The sequence below is a fragment of the Nipponia nippon genome, unplaced genomic scaffold, assembly GCF_047370975.1.
Source record: "Nipponia nippon isolate SJK-2023a ecotype South Korea unplaced genomic scaffold, ASM4737097v1 scaffold_16, whole genome shotgun sequence".
In the NCBI taxonomy this organism is placed as follows: Eukaryota; Metazoa; Chordata; class Aves; order Pelecaniformes; family Threskiornithidae; genus Nipponia; species Nipponia nippon.
Window position 1 is genome coordinate 5779161 of NW_028262332.1, and position 19300 is coordinate 5798460.

At 47.2% G+C, this 19300-nt stretch overlaps 1 protein-coding gene across 4 annotated transcripts in view; it reads left to right on the forward strand.

Moving 5' to 3' along the window:
* COL27A1 (collagen type XXVII alpha 1 chain) overlaps nt 1–19300 on the forward strand; it is a 217981-nt gene that overhangs the window by 191925 nt on the left and 6756 nt on the right. For 3 of the 4 annotated variants that reach the window (XM_009476232.2, XM_087753108.1, XM_087753109.1), the window contains 16 exons: nt 1053–1106; nt 1228–1335; nt 2831–2884; nt 3196–3249; nt 8236–8292; nt 8453–8506; nt 9478–9531; nt 10985–11038; nt 12589–12642; nt 12718–12825; nt 13220–13327; nt 14835–14942; nt 17252–17305; nt 17904–17966; nt 18461–18514; nt 19253–19288. In XM_009476232.2, coding sequence (XP_009474507.1) covers nt 1053–1106; nt 1228–1335; nt 2831–2884; nt 3196–3249; nt 8236–8292; nt 8453–8506; nt 9478–9531; nt 10985–11038; nt 12589–12642; nt 12718–12825; nt 13220–13327; nt 14835–14942; nt 17252–17305; nt 17904–17966; nt 18461–18514; nt 19253–19288 — 1074 coding nt within the window. The remainder of the gene's footprint in view (nt 1–1052; nt 1107–1227; nt 1336–2830; nt 2885–3195; nt 3250–8235; nt 8293–8452; nt 8507–9477; nt 9532–10984; nt 11039–12588; nt 12643–12717; nt 12826–13219; nt 13328–14834; nt 14943–17251; nt 17306–17903; nt 17967–18460; nt 18515–19252; nt 19289–19300) is intronic. The other variant, XM_087753107.1, reaches the window with a different exon arrangement.

Sequence of the window (19300 nt, forward strand, 5' to 3'; positions counted from 1 at the left end):
AAAAATGAACTCCCTGGGCTCCCTAAGGAGGGTGTGCTATACTTAGTTGCTCATCACAGCTAATTTCTGCTGTGTGCATGCAAGGAGGGACGGCAGGTTCTGCTGCTGCGGGGCACCCACGCGAGGTGCACAAAGCAAGCCAGCATTTCTGTCTGTCGTTGCTGTGGCTCCCACCTGAAGTTTTGGATCCCACTCCATTTCTGGATGCCCGATCAGTATATTGTGATTTCTCTGTGCGGTGTGTTGCAGTAATAATAATACAAATAGAGGGAAGGTTTTTGCACTGGGAGCAGAAAGCTGTGCATGGCAGGTGGATAGAAAATGAAACCACTGCCTGTTTTTACAAGGTAAAAATAAGGAGAATTGCTGTTGAGGCAATGGTTCTACTGCCACTATCCTAAAACCATATAAAAAGTATCAATACCCAATTCAGTGCCATACTTGATGGTGAAAAATACAACTCTGTCTGTAGAGCAGCGGTGCACAGATGGCAGCTCTGTCTGCAGACCAGAGGAAGCATTGGGGGGGGGGGGGGAGGGCAGGGTAAATGCCTTTTCCACATTTCAGCCTTTGCTGTAGCAATGCCTGTGTAGGTACCGTTTTTCAGTTCAGTGGGTGCTGTCTGCAAGGAGCACTTCTGAGATCCCTCTTTTGCATCCTTGAGGACAGATGGACACATCAGATGGCAGTTTTCCATCACCTGCCTTTGACATGTGATCTGAAGATGAAAAATACAACCTCTCAGCCACGTTGCCCCACAGTCACCTGGGCACAGAGAGCTTTCCACCTTTAAGCAATGAGGTTTCCTGCTCCTCCATGTGTTGGAGCAGCTCAAGAACAAACTCAGCCATACTCTGACTGTAATACCTGCGAATCGTGGCCTTACCTGCGTGACTTCCTAGCCTCCTCGTTGGCTCCCGTGGGGGTAGGATAGGATGGGTGAGGACACTGTCAGGGTTGATGAGTGTACCAGGGAAGTGGCCTGGGAGTGGCTGGTTGGGATGGGACTTCTTTGCTTTCCTATTCCAACAGGTTTTTTTTTGTTCTCCTAGGGACCAGAAGGGAAACCAGGAAAACAGGGGGAAAAGGGCAAGCCTGGCCAGAAGGTAGGAACATCTCCCATTGATAACGTCTCCTCCTCTGGATCTCCCTTTCTTTGCTCATCTTTGATATGTATCTGTAGAAGCAGTTTTGTCCTACATTAATGTCAGTGCTTTTGTTCTGCAGGGCAGCAAGGGCTACCAGGGGCAGCTCGGCGAGACAGGATCTCCAGGGAAGGAGGGGCCGAAGGGGAACCAGGGCCCTAAAGGATCCCGAGGTACCCTGGGACCTATGGTGAGAAGAGCTCTGCAAATGGTTGAACACAACACGCAGAAACATGACTAGCAGTGGTGGACACAGGCCTGAATGAAGCAAAGAGCCCAACAGAGGCTTCAGGGCACAGAAAGTGAAATTACGTTAGATGGGTTTAATTGGTCAAAACAGCTTAAAGCTTGCTCTGAGCAGCACAGGAGAGACTCCATAATGGTGGTTGTGTTGGTGCCCCATGAACCCAGCTCACATTGCATCGTGGCGGTTCTTCACAACTCCCCAGATGGACTGAAATATTGGGGATTTTTCTGGAGAAGGGAGTGAGCTGATATAAGCTATTTTTTGCTAAGACTTTTCCCATTGAGACTGCACACTCATGGCAAGAGCTGCTTCCAAGTAAAACTGTGTTGTTATAAGGAACTCTGCCTTGGACTTCTGCCCTGTTTCTACACCCACTTTTGATCTACTTATCTCAAACACTTGTAGCAAGAAGAAATATAGCAGGGGAAAGGATTTGAGTTGGGGATTGAAGGTGAGGCTTTCAGAGAGAGCAACAATAGTATGGCAGAGAGGGAAGAAAGTTAATTTGCTTTAGGCACAGGAGACACATGCATTGGGACAGCAGCAGTAAGTAATAAGAACCTCCTCATGTATTGCAGGCTGGTAAGGATACTTCTTGCACTGTATTTGGTAGAACTTAGTGCAAAAGCAGGAATTATTTATGAACCGGGAATTGCGGTGATGTTTCAGAACAGTAGCAAATGAGTGATGGAGTAAAGGTTCCTCTAATAGTGTTTTCCTGCACTAAAAATTATGGCCTCCCCATATATCCTCCCTTCATATTCTTTGGCAAAGCCTCCATGGGTTATTTCACAAGGAAGCAAAGCAACATCTGAGCAGCAGTCTGTTGGACTGAACACGCCTCTGTCTTGTGGAAAGGGCTTTCTTCCACGCTAAATGGGATTATATGGACAGTTTGCAGTTCACTTTAATCTGATGATCTGATTTAAACCCTTTTGTTCAATCTGCTAAAGATGCAATAAACAGCTCTTGCAGTGCCCTCATCACAACCCAGAAAACTCTTTTCTTGGCCTCAGAACCCACACCAAAAGGTTTCCTCCCAACAGTTTAGGATTAGTTTAGGATGCATGAGAATGGTCTCGCTGGTGGACTTCGTAGCGCAAAGCTAATTTGAATATAAAGATGTCCAGAAGAGCAGATGAAGAGCACGCACTCTGCAGCCATTTCTGGTAGTAAATCTGAATGAGGTGGGGAACCTATTGCTACAGGCTGGCAAAGACATAGAATGGACTCCTAGCATAACTCTCCATGTGTAAGAGGTTAGAGCCACGCAAGAGCATTTCAGATGGCTGCAGCAAAGCTCACTGGTGGCCAGGGGAACGGGTGGCCATGCTTCCATGTGATGCTGAGCTTTGCTTTGCATAGCCCAGTGCATCCTCTTCTTGTGGGGTGATACCCACAGCTACTCTCATGGTGCTTTCTGTTCTTGCCTCTCCAGGGTGCCCCAGGAAGGATGGGTGCTCAAGGGGAACCTGGCTTAAAGGGTTACCAGGTAAGGATTTTATTTTCATCCTCCAGCTTCTATCTGTTCTCAAATGCAACAGAAGTGCCACTCCAGGAGGCAAAATTGTTCTGAAACTATGATTTATTTCTGATCTTGAGTTCAGTTTAGTTCTTTCTCTAGTCTCCATTCGCACCATCATGACTTCTGCAGATATATTTAGTTCACCTCTGCCATGACCCATGTGTTCCTCCAAAGCTGGGATGCACAACACAGGGCTTGCAAGATCTGGCAGAAACCAGGGGGCACCTTCAGTCAAGCAGCTCTTTCCTGTCTCCTCACATGCTGTCTGCTCTCCGCAGGGCCATGCAGGACCACCAGGGCCAATTGGACCACCAGGGCCAAAGGGGGAAAAGGTAAGTTCACAGAGTTTAGCCATCTCATCTTCCATTGGCACAGAAGCTGAGCTGACGTAGAGACAATTGCCCCGCTGCCATAACACCCATGCATCCGCGCTCTCCTCCTCTACCTGCAGCAGAAGCAGAGGTGCCTCCTCTACAGCACGGCCACCTATGTAACTCCTGCCGCAGCTTTAGTTCTGCAAATCAGTGCCAGGACACCAGTGCCACTAGCGCATGCTTTCCAGTCACCACGTGTCCTTGCGCCGGTGGCTGAGCCAGCCGGCATGCGTTCTGGGGACATGTTTTTCCTGCATCCACAGAAATTCTGCTCAATCCCCAAGCCGAAAGAAATCAGACTAGTAGCTTTCTGCGATCAAGTCAGAATAACACCCTGCACAAACTAGCTGATCTTCAGCAAGCTGCCCATCTGTTCTTAAACCAGCCGATAGCGTGTTGTAAGCGAGGCAGAACTGGTCTCCTCTCCATTGCCCTTGCTCCATTTTCCTCATCGCCTGCCACCCCCTTACCTTGCTCGTCCCCCCCCACCTCTCGGTGAACCCCCTTGCTGCAGCTGGCCTGAGTCAGAGCGCTCTTTCCAGGGCGGCTTTCCCCTTGTGTTTTTCCCCTTTTGCTGAGTCAGCACAGCCGTAACCAGTTCAGGCTGGAGAAGTGACTCACGCTTTAATGGTTTCCTGTCGGTGGAGCTGGCTGCTCCACGCTCCGAGGACGGCCCAGCTGGCGTTGGCTGTACTCGCAGTGTCGCTGGAGCCCCTCACGTGCCTCCAGTAGCAGCAGCAATGCTCCCTCTGTCAGTGTCAGAAGGAAAGAGATGGTAATTGGGACTGGGCAGTTGTGGGGTCCCCATGAAGAGGAAAGATGCGTGAACTCCTTTCGCTCATTTTCCACTCCACGTCGCCGAGAGAGCTTTCGGCTTTTCCTCTGCACGCAGGTGTGATTGCAGCCGTACGTGTGCAAGCAGGAGCTTCATTGCTTGTAAAAGGAGTTTGTAGGACAGAGATCCCAAGGGCTCGCCTTTGCTGGGGCTTTGAATGTGTCCTCTCAGCTCAGGCTCCTGGGTGTCAGGACACCCTATTCACGCTGCTCTCTGTGCTCTGCCTGGATTCTCCTTGTGCAGCAGTGAATCTGTGCTGGTGGCCGGCAGTCAGTGGGGCAGGGCAAACTGTTGTGTTTCACTAAGACATTCACATGCCTGCGAAATTTTGCTTTGGGGCTGAACAATGGTCATGCTGCTTTTTCTCTCATTTTCTGCTGCTGAAGCACATCCATGGAGGAACAGCTGGTGATGTTCCTGCCGCTCCACATCTCCATCGCTGCCTTGCTGAATCTCCTCTCCACCCCCAGCCTTTCTAACGCTGCCCCGTTCGCTTCCCAAGCTGCACTTCTTGCTCTTCAGACATCAGCAGCGTTCCTCCTCAGGTGTATTCTGCTGAGGGGCCGAGCGGGAAGCGGCAAGTGTTAACCAAGCGCAGCCAGCCTAGGATAATAATGCGAGAGCTCACGACCAAGCACACTGTCAGTTGAGAGCCTGGCCAGAGGTTTCTCACAGTCCCACTGTTGAAACTTGAGTATCCTGGCAAAAAGTCATGCGTCATGACTACCAAAAGCAAGATCAGCCATTGGCCTTACAGCAGAAGTAAGAGATGTGCCGCTATGTATCTCTGTTGTTTAAATTGCAGCTGTTGTTTTATTTTAAAACATTGAAAGTTGCCATCTTCTTGAAAGCTCCCATCGTTTCAGTAGTAAATGGTCCCCAAATTATTAATCTGAAGCGCTCAGTGAAGCACTCTCCCCTTCACCAACAAAATATTCTTCTGCAAACGGACACGAGAAGAGCACTCCCTCAGAGATAACATGGATCTTGTGTCATCAGAGCACAGCAACGCTGATGATGATAGAATGAATTCTGCATGCAAGTATCCAAGCTGAAGCCTGACAAAGACACGAAAGCATCTCCTGCATCCTGCTGAGAACAGTCAGATCTGTTAATGACCACTGACAGCCGGATCTCACTCACGTCTCCCTGGCAGGTCAGCGGGTCTGCTGGCACCTTGGTGGGGAACAACTCCAGCTGAACGAGGAGAGCACAGCATCGCGTGCTGAGCCTCCAGCACCGTTTCCTGCAGCATCCAGGTGCTCCACAAAAGTCTTGCATCTAAGTTTTCTTATCCATCCTTCCTTCGTATCTCCTAAGAGTTGCCTGGATCCCAGCCTAAAGACAGACAGATTCCTTCCCTCCGGACATCTGTAACCTCGCACATGCGTGCAAACATGAAAATGGAAGCCTGAATCTGAAAAATGAAGAGGAAATGAAAATGGGACTGTGACTGCTCTGTGAGCTTTAAACAACGTGGGAAACTTAGCTGTGCTGAAGAAGAAGAATATATAATGGTGGGGAAGGTCTTCCCTTTTCCAGAGAAGAAAGTGGCTTGGTGAGAGGCATTATTGTGGAATCCAGCTCCCTTGTGCCATACCAGCCAGCTACTCCACCGCATTTAATATGTTTACAGCTCCTCAAAGAGGCCTTGCTCAGAGCAGACGCCTGCACTTGGCAGCTGCTTAAAGCAGTCCAGATGGGATCCTTTTAAAAATTACAAACTGGTGTATCTCACTTTGGGACAGGAGCCAACAACAACAAGCCTTCCCTTCTTCTTCATGCATTTTCCATTTGTATCCCAACATGTTTACTTTGCTGCCCTTTACTCTAACTTTTTTTCACTGCAACTTTCCAAAGAATTAGCGCAGACCTTTCATCTCCTCTTGAGCAGCTGAGGCATCAGGAAGTCCTGGAGCTCAGCCTTGCAGTCCTAGGGTTGACCAGGCTGCAGGATTTTCTCAGTCAGAAGACAAAGGACAAGGTGGGAATTAGACTCAAGGGGACACAAAGCCACAATTCAGCTTTGGGGAGAAAGTCTGAGAGTCTCGATGCTCTTCCAAGGTCCCCAGAATTCTGAGTTTGCTTTGAGTTCATCACGCTCGTCTCGGCTCCCAAATGGCAAGGTGTTCACATCCTGTTTGGGAAGAAGCAATCGGTGCCGAGACTTCTGCATAGTAACACGTATACTGGGATTTTTTTTTAACTAAGACGTGAGAAATGGTGGCTTTGTTTCCCTTCTAGCCTACGTTCTTTTGATAGTGGCTAGAAAGCAAACCAGTTGCCAGGTATTCTGCTGCTGAATTCAACCAGCAAGTTCAGTGGGGCTGGAAACTGTTGGCAGAGCCTATTAGGCATTATTTTCCTTTCTCTCTACGCTCCCACCCAAATTTCTTCATCCATCTTGCTCAGTACTATATTCTCAAGCCATCCTGGCACAGTTTCTCCCTATATATTTCTTCTACTGTGATACCTCCCCAAAACCCCAGACAAGTATGCTGGAGTTCCCCACCCAGCACAGGCTCTCTTAAGGACACTGTAACCATAACCTGTGAGTATATATGAAATCCTGGCAACATTCACCCAACACGTGTCGCAGCAGCAGAGAAGGAAAACGCCACTGTCATCAAGCATGTAATGGAGAGAGATGCACTGAGCTCTTTGCTACCTGTTGAGGTTAACTGCAAGAGACACTGCCAAATTTTGAGCCTCATTCTACCAAGCTGTAAATGTCAATACTGGTGCTCGGCCTGTGAGAAGTCAGTGTGGGTCAGCGCGTCTCTCTCAGCAGTGGCACAGCCCTGATTCCAAGCCGTGAGCCAGTTCCTACAGAAAAGAAGCTATTGGCTCCGCTATCTGGGTTTTTTCGCTGAGGGCTATTCACTGCTCCAGGGGTGTCATTACCAAACATCACACACAAGCAAAGCACCCCAAATGCCTTCTCCCAGACACAGAATCACTGAGAAATTGCCCAAGCACCCTTACTGTCATCAGCTGCAACTCAAACAGAAGATGAGAGTAGCCCAGACAGAAAGTCAAAGACAGTGGTAAATACACCAGAAAGGGCTGATGCAACCACTGAGAATTACAAAAGTCTGTGGAAAACTTGGCTCTGCATAGCTATGGAGATTTGGATGTTCAAGGCTCTGGAAGTACCCCAAGCACTCCAAACACAGAAGCTCCACTGTGTGTGTCCACAAACACTCCTCTCTCCACTAGCTGCAACATCAAAGGAGCTCTGAGACATGTTCATCCTCAGGAGCCAGAGTGCCAGAGACTCAGTGATATGAAGTAGCCAAAAACTGGAGGAACTGGACTGTAACTGTCTTCTATGGGGAGGAAAGAAACAGCCATCTCCAAGCTAGACTCCAGAGAAAATAGGACACCATGCCCCTGAATGACTTATACAACAGAATTAAAAAAGATAGTGTCTGTGTTAAGTCTTGAGGGATCGCTCTGTGGATGTTTTAGAGAGACTTCAGTTATAAATAATCAGGGTGGTGTTATCTACCAGCCAAACCATGAGCTCTGAGCTCTTGCTGTGGAGCATCCCATCGAGTAGAGCTGCTCACACAGTGAGTGTGTAAGGGGCTGACCCTCTCACCTGACCAACTGCAAGACAAGCCCACAATGGTGGCACACAACCAGGGACACATCCAGACCACCCTTGTTCCTGTGACAGCCCAGGCAGCACTCAATGAGGGTGGGGAAATGCTTGATTAAAGAGTTTGGTTTGACTGTCGGCAATAAAATTCAGAGGCAGAGAACTATTTCCCATATTGTCGTAATTACGTGCTTCTTGCTTAGTTTTAGGAATTGTTGAAAATAACTCTTTGCACCTGGTTCCTTAGGGAGGACAGTTAGATCTGGCAGCAACAACCACCATAGAAACCAGGAAAGCAATGTGAAGAGTCAGTGTGCTCCAGGTTCTGAAACAAAACAACAACAAAAAAAAAAGCTGTTTAGACTTTCTTTGGATGAAAAGTTAGTAAATTCAACAGAGGCTTTGACTTAGGAGCCTGTGATATGGGAGGACTGGATCGGGTCTGTACAGAAGTATCTGTCATATAATCTGCTGTCTATGTTAATACTAACATTTTTATTCACAGGGAGAACAAGGTGATGATGGGAAGGTAGAAGGCCCACAGGGACCACCTGGAGACAGAGTAAGATGTTAAATCCCTTCTCTAATCAGTCCTGGCCTGATTTTTGCAGGTGGATTAGTTGGGTTGCTTCCTTACTTCTGTAGAACATGCACAAGCCATTGAGATATTATGGATGCTAGATTGTTTACATCCACCTTACATCTTTGTTGTGTTGTTGTAGGGCCCCTTTGGTGACAGAGGTGATCGAGGGGAGCCTGGAGACCCTGGTTATCCTGTGAGTCTTATTCCAAATACACGATTCAGAAATGTTTGTCTTGGGGAAGTGCTTCCTATCTGCATCAGCCTACAGAAGGTCTACCCTTTGCCCAGTAGTCACGATTCATAACCCGCTGTTGTCCCTTGTCAACTGCTGCACACGGCTGTGTTTCAAACAAGCAGTAATTCAGATATCTTTACCTAAAGTGGTAAAAATTTTGCTGAAGGCAAATGTAGGTCCTGTAGGTCAGCGTCTCACAATGCCGTGCACCCACCTGAGCACACTAGACTGAAAGAATGAACAGGACCATCTCATCAGAGGTATTTGTGATTATCAAGGAAATACCCTGGGGAAGGTGTGTACAAGAGGTCATGTCAATGCTGGAAAAAATTCAAGATTGATGTGCCCACAGCTGTAGACGCTTTCATGGGAAGATCTCTGTTAACTTGGAGGTTTGGAAGCTTCCAAGATCTTATCAGGATTTCTCTCAAAAGCAAGACCAGGGTTGTGCATTATTCCCCTGTGCTCCTGATGTCCTCTTCGCGGGACATCTCCAGCTGATTGATGTTGATCTGCAAAGGCTTTATGGACTAAGTATTACCTCCATCGAAAAGCAGCTGGTCAGAGCGACCCATTGCAGTATTGTACAGAAGAGTTTAAATTCACCAGGGCAGCAGTACTGCTGCCTTATTCTGTAGGACAGCAGCCTCCAACTGTTTGCTTACATTAATGCTGTGTGTATTTACAGATGCATTAGAAAGCCTTCTTTACTGCTTAGATGGCGATTAGCAGTTCCTCTTAGCTATTCCTTTCCAATGCGTATCCATGGAGCATGTGCACTACCTGCAAGCTTCAACATTTCTGTTAGCAGAATGCAGCTATGTATATCTTCTCCTGCCCCATACAGCATGTTACATCCATTTTTGTTTCCCATTGCCACAAAAGTACCCAAGAACAAACACATGTTCCCTCTCCGTTTTTTATTTAAGGGTCAAGAAGGGCTTGATGGAGAAAGAGGAAAACCTGGACAGCAAGGCTTACCTGTAAGAGATGCTGCTTTATTGTAAGCTACCCAATGTTGCGTGCATGTGGAAAACAGATGCAAAAAGGAAGGCAGGTAGGAAGGGCTGCAGTAGGGAATGTGTGGTGAGCTGTGAAATGCAACGTGTGCATTTCCAGAAGCCGGGCCAATAGATTGGGCATTTTGAGTCATGTGTTGAGACTAATAAATGGGTGACGGAACAGGGGGCACTCCCAGAAGCCTGTCTCCAAACCTGCCTTTTCTGAATGATCCAAGAGGGACTAGAAATCTTAGGAAATGGGCAGTGGGAGATAACAATGACAGTGGAAGGGTCCGCTTGGAAATAATACATTCGGCGTGCTGCTGGTGAGAGCTGGTCCAGTGTGAGGTGAGACCGTATTATTCTGTCTGCATGGTAGAATAATGCACTTAAACCAGTGCATTTATGAAAGACTAAATTAAACCCAAAGTTAAGGGAAGGACTTTTTATTCCCTTGCTACATACAGCGGCATCTAATTTGTGTATGTGACTATTGCAACTGTGAGTGCACAGCACATTAAATGTAGTTTGTATTGGGAAATAAAGTTGAATCAATTCCCGTTCTTTGTATGGCTGCTGGGAAGAAAAACAGATTCTATTTTGGGGTAAGATCTTAGTGCTCTGTCATATGGCCTAGAAATGGGTAGAGCTGCTGCATTCCCCAGTGGATGTAGTCTATTCTGTGAGGTGGAGGCCCCTCAGATGTCAGTGTTTCAGAGGGAAGCAGGAGCTTTGGATTGTCTTTAGTAAAGAGCCATTAGAAACACGTGGCTCAGAAACAAGCTGAAGAAGGAAAGCTCTGCAGGTGTGTCCTTACTTACCATTTCTTTGATATTAGTCCAGAAATTGCCCCTGACACAAATACACACAAAAAAACCCTGGATGGTCAGAAGAAAAGATGGAGACGTGTGTGATGGGGAAGAGACCAGTAAAGAGGGTAATGAAATACCCTCTCTGCTTCACTCCTCCATAGGTAGCTCTCTAATATCTGACATCCAGGAGAAACCAAGGAAAGGGCTGCAGCATGCAAAAGGGAGGTAGTACTGACACTAAAGATGTAGTCACTGTATAAACTGCTCGTTCTGCACGTAGCTTCTGCAGTACCTTTCTCAAAACAGGCTCCTTCCTGCCCACTTCTCAGCACTGTTTTCTAGGTGCCATCTGGAATTTAGTGAATGATTTCTGTGAATACAAACACCACCCAAGTGAGGGGGTAGCATTGCTTCTTCTCCAGTTGACACCTTGTTAAATGCTCTCTGGAGACAGTTCCTTGCTCCCTTTTCCCCAGGAGGCCTGTCTGAGCACAGGCTGTTCCCCTGAATTGTTTCCATACGGTCAGCGTTGTTAGGGCACAAAAAATGCTGTTCTTTTTACCTCATGCAAAATACTGCCAGGAGAGAATTTCAAGCAGATTTTTCTTGCTTATGTTTTGTAGGGGGATCCTGGACCACCAGGCCAGCCAGGAGCAAAGGGATCCAAAGGTGATGTGGTAGGTTTCAGCAGGAAGGATTTATAGTGTCCCAAGTTTAAAGAAAATGTCTAATTAAGAGGACTCTCATGTTTTTCCCCAGCATGTGTGATTTGGCCTACGGTCTATGCCTTGAAAGACTGTGAAGAACCTAGTGGGAGGGCTGTAAATATGTATTTGAGTGCCCAAGCCCAATAGTTTGTTGGTTTGGTGGAGCTGGAGAAGATCAAGACAATTACAGCTCCAGCATAATGGGTGAATCTTGGGCAGGTCTTTAGTCATTGCCATGGGTTGTGTCTCTTTCCCATACCCCTGTTTGTGGTGCCTCCAGCCACAGCTGGCTCGTCTGTCCCTAAGGAGGTCTGAGCCAGGCAAGTGTCTCTCTCTTTCACGTAAACATTTCTGCCTTGAAACCTTCCAGATTTGGAGTCCATTTACCCATGCAGTTATGTTTCTTGGAAGAGTCCCGCTAACTTCTTGCCCTTATTGAGCAAGAAAACACAGCACACATGGGTTCTTCAAGGTTCATTGAGGTACCTCATACCTATTCCTACTTCCACATCTGGCTATAATGACAGCTTGCTAATTATTCTCACAGATCAGGGACTTTATTTGCTAAAACATAAGTATGTGAGCTCAGTACTCAGCAAATTCCTGCTCCCTTTTGGCAGATGTCAGGATTTTTAATCTGACACTGCTGGGGTAATGCCAGAAGATAGTTTAACCTACGGTAGGTGTTCTTGGCAAAAAGCGTACCAGGCGATAAGACAAATAAACTCTACCCATCGATGGACAATCTGGAACTGCCTTTGGGTCTAATGAATAGCAGAGAAAGCACCCCCAGGAGCATTTCTTTCATGTAGCTGGCCTGCCTGGTCCTCTGCAGATGGAGAAACAATGCGCAGAAAATGCAGTGCTTCAATTTAAAAGTGCTTTAGTACATGACCTCACTGAGAGAGCCCTAGTGAAGGTGATGAGGCTGAGTTTTCCATTCATTCTGCAGAAATTAATCCTTTTTACAGCTAATATACCCCAGGAGTATTTCTTTTATGTCTTTACTCACAAAGCAGCATTGCAAATTTTAGCCACAAGGTACCCTTTTCATTTGCATTAACTTTCCAAAATAGAGGGAGCTCCCTCACAGAGAAAAGCTGTTACTGAATGCCCTGCAGAAGACTTGCCGGGTCCTTGGTTCGGCGCTGTGCTGCCAATGAACTGACAGAGGATGCAGGTTTTAAGCATCTTGTTCTAATGTTTGCCAGTGCACTGAGTCCTCCCTCAAGTTCATCCTGCTTTATTTGTCCTCATCTGCTCTGTATTAGGAAAAATGTAGGTCCTTGCCTTCTAGCTATCCATTCCTGCCCTAGAACTCTCAAGACATACGAAGAATCATTTGTAATAAAACCAAATAGCAGTTCATTCCCCAGTGTTGGAGCAACTGACTTTATAAATCTCTTTTTTATAAAACTCTTTCCAACCATTATCCAAAAGCACACCCTGAAGTCAGGCTCCCAAGTGGAGTTGTGCTAGAACTGCTGCAATTTTAGATGTCTTTCTTTTTTCACTTGCAGGGTCAAAAAGGAAAGCAAGGAGCACGGGGCAATGCAGGGAGCAGAGGCTCACCGGTAGGTAAAAATTCCGTTTTCTGCCCCAGCAAATGCTGTCTGGGAGCTCCATCACTAACACCTTTGTGATTTTAGGGCATCCTTGGGCTACCAGGTCCTCGAGGAGTGGTGGGAAGGCAGGGTCAAGAGGGTGCCCCTGGAGTGGATGGAGTGCCTGGGAAGGATGGTGTGCCTGGGATGCTGGTGAGTTTGCAATTGTAACCTTATAGCGTCAATAGCAAACGCAATTTAGGAGCTCGAAAACTAAAAGGTAGCACAGGAGAAATGGATGTAGTCCAGCTATAGATATTGCAGTTTACATGTACCCGGAGTGGATCATATGCTCCTCTTCATATCTCACATGCACATAGAGGCAGCAGCTGCCTTTGCATGGCCAAGTCTGTAAATAAACCAGTGTTTCTAGCCTGACAGATACTTGCATGCACAGACTTCTAAATACATCTCTGCAAATCCACCCATGCCCAGATGCATGGTGCTTGCTGAGGGCAGAATCACACCACTCCCCTGTCCACCCAGAAGCTGCGCAGACATGGAAAAAGCGTCTTGTTTCATAACCTCTTCTGGATTTCTTTTCTAGGGAGAGCAGGGTGATGATGGGGAAGAAGGTGTGACAGGGATGTCAGGCAAAAGAGGGAACCCTGGCATACCGGGACTCCCCGGGGCACAGGGACCACCAGGATTCAAGGTGAGTTTCTAACTCCCTAAGATACTGCTACGAGCAACCCAGTCTGTGAGCCTGTTGTCTCTAGAGCTTGGATTCTCCAAGGTCTAATAAAGTCTCAACTCCTGCTGCCACCTTTCTCTCAGCTAGAGGCTCAGTAGATCTTTCTCTTTATCCATCCATCCATCCATCCATCCATCCATCCATCCATCTATCCATTTTCATGACGCTGATGGCAGCTGAATGTCCCAGAGACCTTTCCTCCTTAGTCAATGTTCACTGAGCTCAGGAGCCTACAGACACACGTACTCACACTACGAACACTTCAGCCTTCTTTCATTAGAACCCTGGCTAAAAAACCATGGCCATGGAGAAGTTGCAAAGGAACTGCTACAGCCTGCCTGTAGGACGTCCAGGATGGACAAGTGCATGGGAAATTCGGGTGTCCTCTAGCTGCTGCCCTGTGAGGCCTGAACTGTTGAAGGGAAATTTGTGCTATTTGTTTTTTAGTATATATTTACTGGATTGGAACAGCTGGAACCAGTATGGGCTCGGACATTGCTCTGGGTGGAAGCAGGGACAAGCTGCTTTAGTGGCCTTGGGGTTTCTTAGTGGTCCTTGCCCTGGTCCAGGCTGGCCACAGGATCTAAACTGGACCAACAGCAATTAAGCCATTTGTAGAAAGACTCTGTAAATAGAAAGAGTCTGTAAATAGGAAGACTCCAGCTGGGTTTGGGGAGACTACCAGGTCTGATTTCAATTATGCCTCCCATAACACATCACTCTTAAACTGTCACTTGCTGCCCTCCAGCTGCCTTGGGTAGAATCACAGGCCGTTACCAGAAATGACTGAAAGACCCTTGTGTCGTTATGACAGACTCACACCCTGGCTCCAGGGAAATTTGTTGCCCCTTTTCCATCCTAGGCTCTTGCCACCTTTGCTCGTCTCTCCCAGTCTGCCCCAGATCGAGTAGCTGGGGCTTGTGCTGCTCCTGGTGCTTGGCAAGGGGAAGAGGTGGGGAGCAAAGTGTGGTGCTGGGTCTCGGAAGCCCCTCTCTGGTCCTTAAGTTGTGGAGTTGGTGCTGGGAAAATGTTGGCTTTGCAGCCTCTGGATTGAAGTCCTCCAGCTGAAGTCTTGGCATGTCTTCAACATTTTAGATAGATTAATCATCAATTACTAGCCTGTTGCGGGGAAGAGATTATGAGAAACTGCAGGGCAGGACAGACAATGTACAAACAGAAGACATTTTACCCCCTTGCTGTCCTTAGCCCCAGTGCAGGCAGTGCAGCTCTGCTGAAGCTCCTGCTTTGTGTGAAGCTCGGGAGGGGACACAGCCATGCCCATCACTGGGCTCACACTGTGCATCCTGCAACAATCTGCCTTAGCAGACCTGAGGCATCTCCTGATGAAACCACATTCCTTATCCTGATGAGCCACTCTTTTCCAGCTTTCCATCTAAGGCTATTTCGGCTGAGTGTTGTTATATTTAGCTCCTGTCCTTTGGAATTACTTGAATTCTGTTATTTTTAGGGTGAAAGAGGATTGCCTGGACAGACTGGCCAAACAGGGAAGCGAGGATCATCAGGAGGAACGGGCCTTCCAGGGAGCCCCGGCGATCCGGGACCCAAAGGACAGCCGGTTAGTGATGAATGGAGCTGATCAGACCTGACTCCAAGCTGTTGCCTGCAGGAGAGGGTGTGGATCCGCAAGCTGGGATAGCAGGGTGAACCCTGGGAGGGTCTTTGACAGGGGAACCCATAACCAGCTTGTGCGTGAGTGCAGGAGCGTCGGCACAGCTCTCTCCAGCGTGCACAGTTCCCTGCTCTTCACTGCTCGCTTGTGCACAGAGATGTCTAATCCACGGCTGCGTTCCCCAGCCCAGCGTGACCATTCACGTCATCCTCGTGCCTGTGGTTACGAGGCCATGGGGTGTGCTGGCAGCCAGGCTGCAGAGCCGTCTCAAACACCCCTCAGCAGTGTCTTTGAGGAGAGCTGTTATGGGAGTGGGGCATGGAGCCTGCGGGAGGTGTTGAGGGTAGGAGGTGAACTGTGCACTCCAAGCCATCCAAAAGGTGCAAAGGAGGGTCTGTAGCTCTGCTGGGACATGCAGGAGGTGCAGGAGCAGGCATCATCGGTGCAGTTTTGAGGGTAGTGGAGCTGCGAGTTCAGAGCACGCTGTGGGAGAAACACCGAGAGCCCTCAGTCAAAGCAGAAGTTAAATTCCCACACCTGTCTCCAAGGCAGGCTCCTAATCCTTACCGCTTTTATTTATTGTGCTGGTGGGATTGCCCAGTTTAGCACTGATGTGTCATGCTTTATCAGCCTGAGGCTACATTGAGAATACTTAAGCTATTCAGACTGGGACCAGCATCGGAGTGTCTAGTTAGGCCACAGATGTAAAACTAACATGAGGAAAAGAGAGATTAGGACTAATACAAAACAAGGGACAAGAGTAACCCCAACTACCTCAATTAAAATATACTTGTTTGTATATTTCATATAAAACCCTGTGATGGCAGTATTCAAGCTGAAAGATCATAGCCAACAACATAACAACAACATCATTTTGCCTCTTGTGTGCACAAGTGGCAGGTTCATTTGCCCAGTATTGCTGTTGTCTGCCTTGCTGCGTAACCAGTGATTAGGTCCTCTTAGCTGAGATGACTCCATGGCATTTAAACCCTTCTGACTTCCCATTTACTTTTGCCCAAAATTCCTCTAGAAAGAGGGCTTGGTTGGTTCTCCTAACACAGGAAAGACCTTAGTCCTCCGTTAGTAACAGTTTTCCTTTCCAGGATCCATAAATGGGCAGTTAAATCAATTTGTATCCTTGGAAAGATTCTTACGCTCCACCGAGTCCAACCAAGCCCTTTCTTGCCAAGCAGTTTCTCACTGTCGTGGCAGGAAAAACTTCCTGACAGTGAGATCTCTAGACTGACTCTGGAATAGCCTGGTAATAGAGGTGGTGGAAACCCCATCGCTTGAGTCATTTACAACTGGGCTGAACAAGACATTGTAAAACATCCCATAAAGTACAATCCAGCGTAGGTCACATAGTCCTGCCGAGAGGCCGAACAAGCCTTTTCCATCTCTGATGTTCCTAAGGCTGTAGATGAATCATCTGGTGTATGTTTCTGACCCATTTTTTTAACCGTTGAATCATTTCACATTTTGACATCTGAGAAGCCCAGAAATATCAAAGGACATACATCTCAAACGTGGTGAAATGAGGGTGTTTATATAAGGACATGCTACCCGGTGTGGTTTTTTTATTCTCAGAGTGCATGCTATGTGCTAATCCAAGCTTGATGGCCTTCCAAATATTTTATTATTATTTTTCTTAAGAAATTGAGTAAAAATCCCTGCAGGGTTGAATAGGAAAAGAATTAGGGGATACGCACAGTTTTCCTGGGTTTCAGTGGGAGGTTATGTTGTAAGAACACGCACTTTTTTGACAGGTTGAATGAGCATAGTTTGAAATTATCCTTTAGTAGGTCAGTCCGGTTGGTATTAGAAATAAAATAAGAGCTTGTTCTAAAGAGCTTTGAGGCTGGTTTTTTGCAGCATGAACTTCCAAGATCAATCTCAGAGTAGATGCTCTCCATCCTCCTTCTGCTGACTGTGGTCCAAGCTAGACAAGCATCTGCTAGAAATAGTGTAGGTATGCCTCCCATTTTGGGGGCAAAAATGCTTAGTCTCTGAGATCTAAGTAATCTACAAGTCTATGAGATCTTCTGGAGTTGCTTCTAGCCTGATGTTTCTGTAATTCCTCCGTCAGATTTCTTTCATACTTCTTTCTCATCAGTCCTGCTTAGACTGGAGAATACTACTGGATTTCTCTTTCTCTGAAGCTGCTGAACTCTTGGCGCATCTTCGAGTGGCCAACCGTTCAATGTGAACTTACTGTTCCTCTTTGTTCTTCTGTTTGTCTTGGCTGTTATTTGCAGGGAGACTTTGGCGAGGCAGGATTTCCAGGGATCGCGGGCATGTTTGGGCCAAAGGTAAGAGGCTGTCTTGTGACCAGTTGGCTTTCTAGTCTCTCTTTACTGGGGACAGACAATGCAATACTTCTCACAAAGACTTTATTAGCAGCTCTGAAGAAACTATTGAAATTGAATGGTGATTCCAACTTGCTTGAGTTTATGCATCTTCATTTGTTAAATGAGTGTGCATTTACATATGCTTTGTTGGAGCTTATTCCTGTTAAAATGGGTAGGTGGTAGAGGGAAAAGGGCTGTCCTATAGACCCCGGAGCTGTTTTCCCCACCTGAACGTCTGTCAGACACTTCTATTTCCAGCATCAGTCATCAGTCTGTACCTGAGGCACCGATATGCATTCCTAATGTTGAGAGCCTTGATTTGAAATTCAGACTCATTTTATCAGCATGTAATTTTCCTGGTGAAGGGGGACCAGTTTGTTTTCTGTAGAAAGTTAAGGGCTTGCAAAACAGGAGTGGGAAAAGAATTTTTAAAAAATTGGACTTTCCCATTCCCATCTACAAGAGGCAGCACCTCTGTCCTTGCAGCAGGGCTGTAAGCAAGGGCATAAACACGCAGTATGTTTATTAAAGGGACCTGGTGTCTCATTTTTGCTTGCAGGGCCCCCCAGGAGACCTTGGTTTCAAAGGCATTCAGGGACCACGTGGGCCGCCTGGTCTCATGGTGAGTAGTTTTTCAGTTTGTTTGCTTTGGGAGGATTTTCTTCCTTCTTCCATCCTCTATTGCTGTGAGGCTACAGGGTGCTGTAAGGAGCACAGTGCATGGTTCACCGCATGCCTGGCAGACAAGCCACAGCTGTGGTGCCACCTCTGAGCCACTCGAACACATCTGTAGGTAACCACGCATGCACAGGTCTCTTCTGCCTCGGGGACAGTCATGCTGCTATGAGCACTGCACAGACCACTCCAGCTACACTGAAATCTTTCTATTTCTGGAATTTCTGTGGTTTCACATGGGTCATGACAACCATACTATGAGGGCTTGTGTCTTTAGACTTGCATTTTGAAACAGTTTTTTATTTCAGCTACAGCAAATACCACGATCTGAAAAAGTGGCTGAAAAGTGGCAAAGAGATTCAGTGTCTTTTCTGAGCCGGCCGTAGTGAAAGCAGCCATCAGTTCCCATGTGGTGGTTCACGCATATCTTTTCTTTTCTAGGGAAAAGAAGGAATTATTGGTCCGCTTGGCATTCAGGGTCCCACGGGAAGCCCAGTAAGTATCTGCTTTTTTTCCTGCCTGTATTTTTCAGAAGAGCATATTGTTTGAGATCTGAGATGCTTGAGGCCAGCATAAGTAAATCCCAAGTCCTGCTGTAACAAAGGAAACAAAATGGTCTTTAAGATGAGCAGCTTGAGAGAAGTGCAAGTTTAGTCTCTGGCTGCATATATAGTTGCAGGGAGATTATTAGCTTAAAAGTGAGGAGCTACTCTGCCTAAGTGCAAGTTTTCAATATATTGGCTCAGACTAGAAGACAAGAATGTTATTGCCATTTTTCAAAAGCAAGCTGCCAGATTTTCCAAAGAACTTGGCCTGGGGGCAAGAAAAAAACACACAGGAAAAACAACCCCAAAAACTGATAAATGTGAACTGGGAACAGCTTGATTCTGGGAAGTGTTGAAAATCGCTGCCTGCCCCAAAACGCCAAAGGCGCTGAACACGGACTAACATTCAGGTCAGTGCTTCATAAAAACATGAGCATGAAGTTATTCAGAGTTCGGTACAGAGGCTGCTGCTGGCAGGGATGCAAAGCAGTAAGATGAACTCGGACATTGCCAAAACATCCAGTAATGGCTATTTTTTTTGCCTCGGGATGGGTGGGCCAATACGACGACCTGAGCTGATTTGTTTAGAGATGCACTTGGGTCCTTGCAAGGAGCTTCTGGGTGGCAACACATCCAGGCAGCACAGCTTGCTAACAGTCACTGACAGCCACCTCGTGTGCTTTAACAGGGGCCCAAGGGAGACAAAGGCAGCCGCGGAGAACTGGTAAGTGCTGGT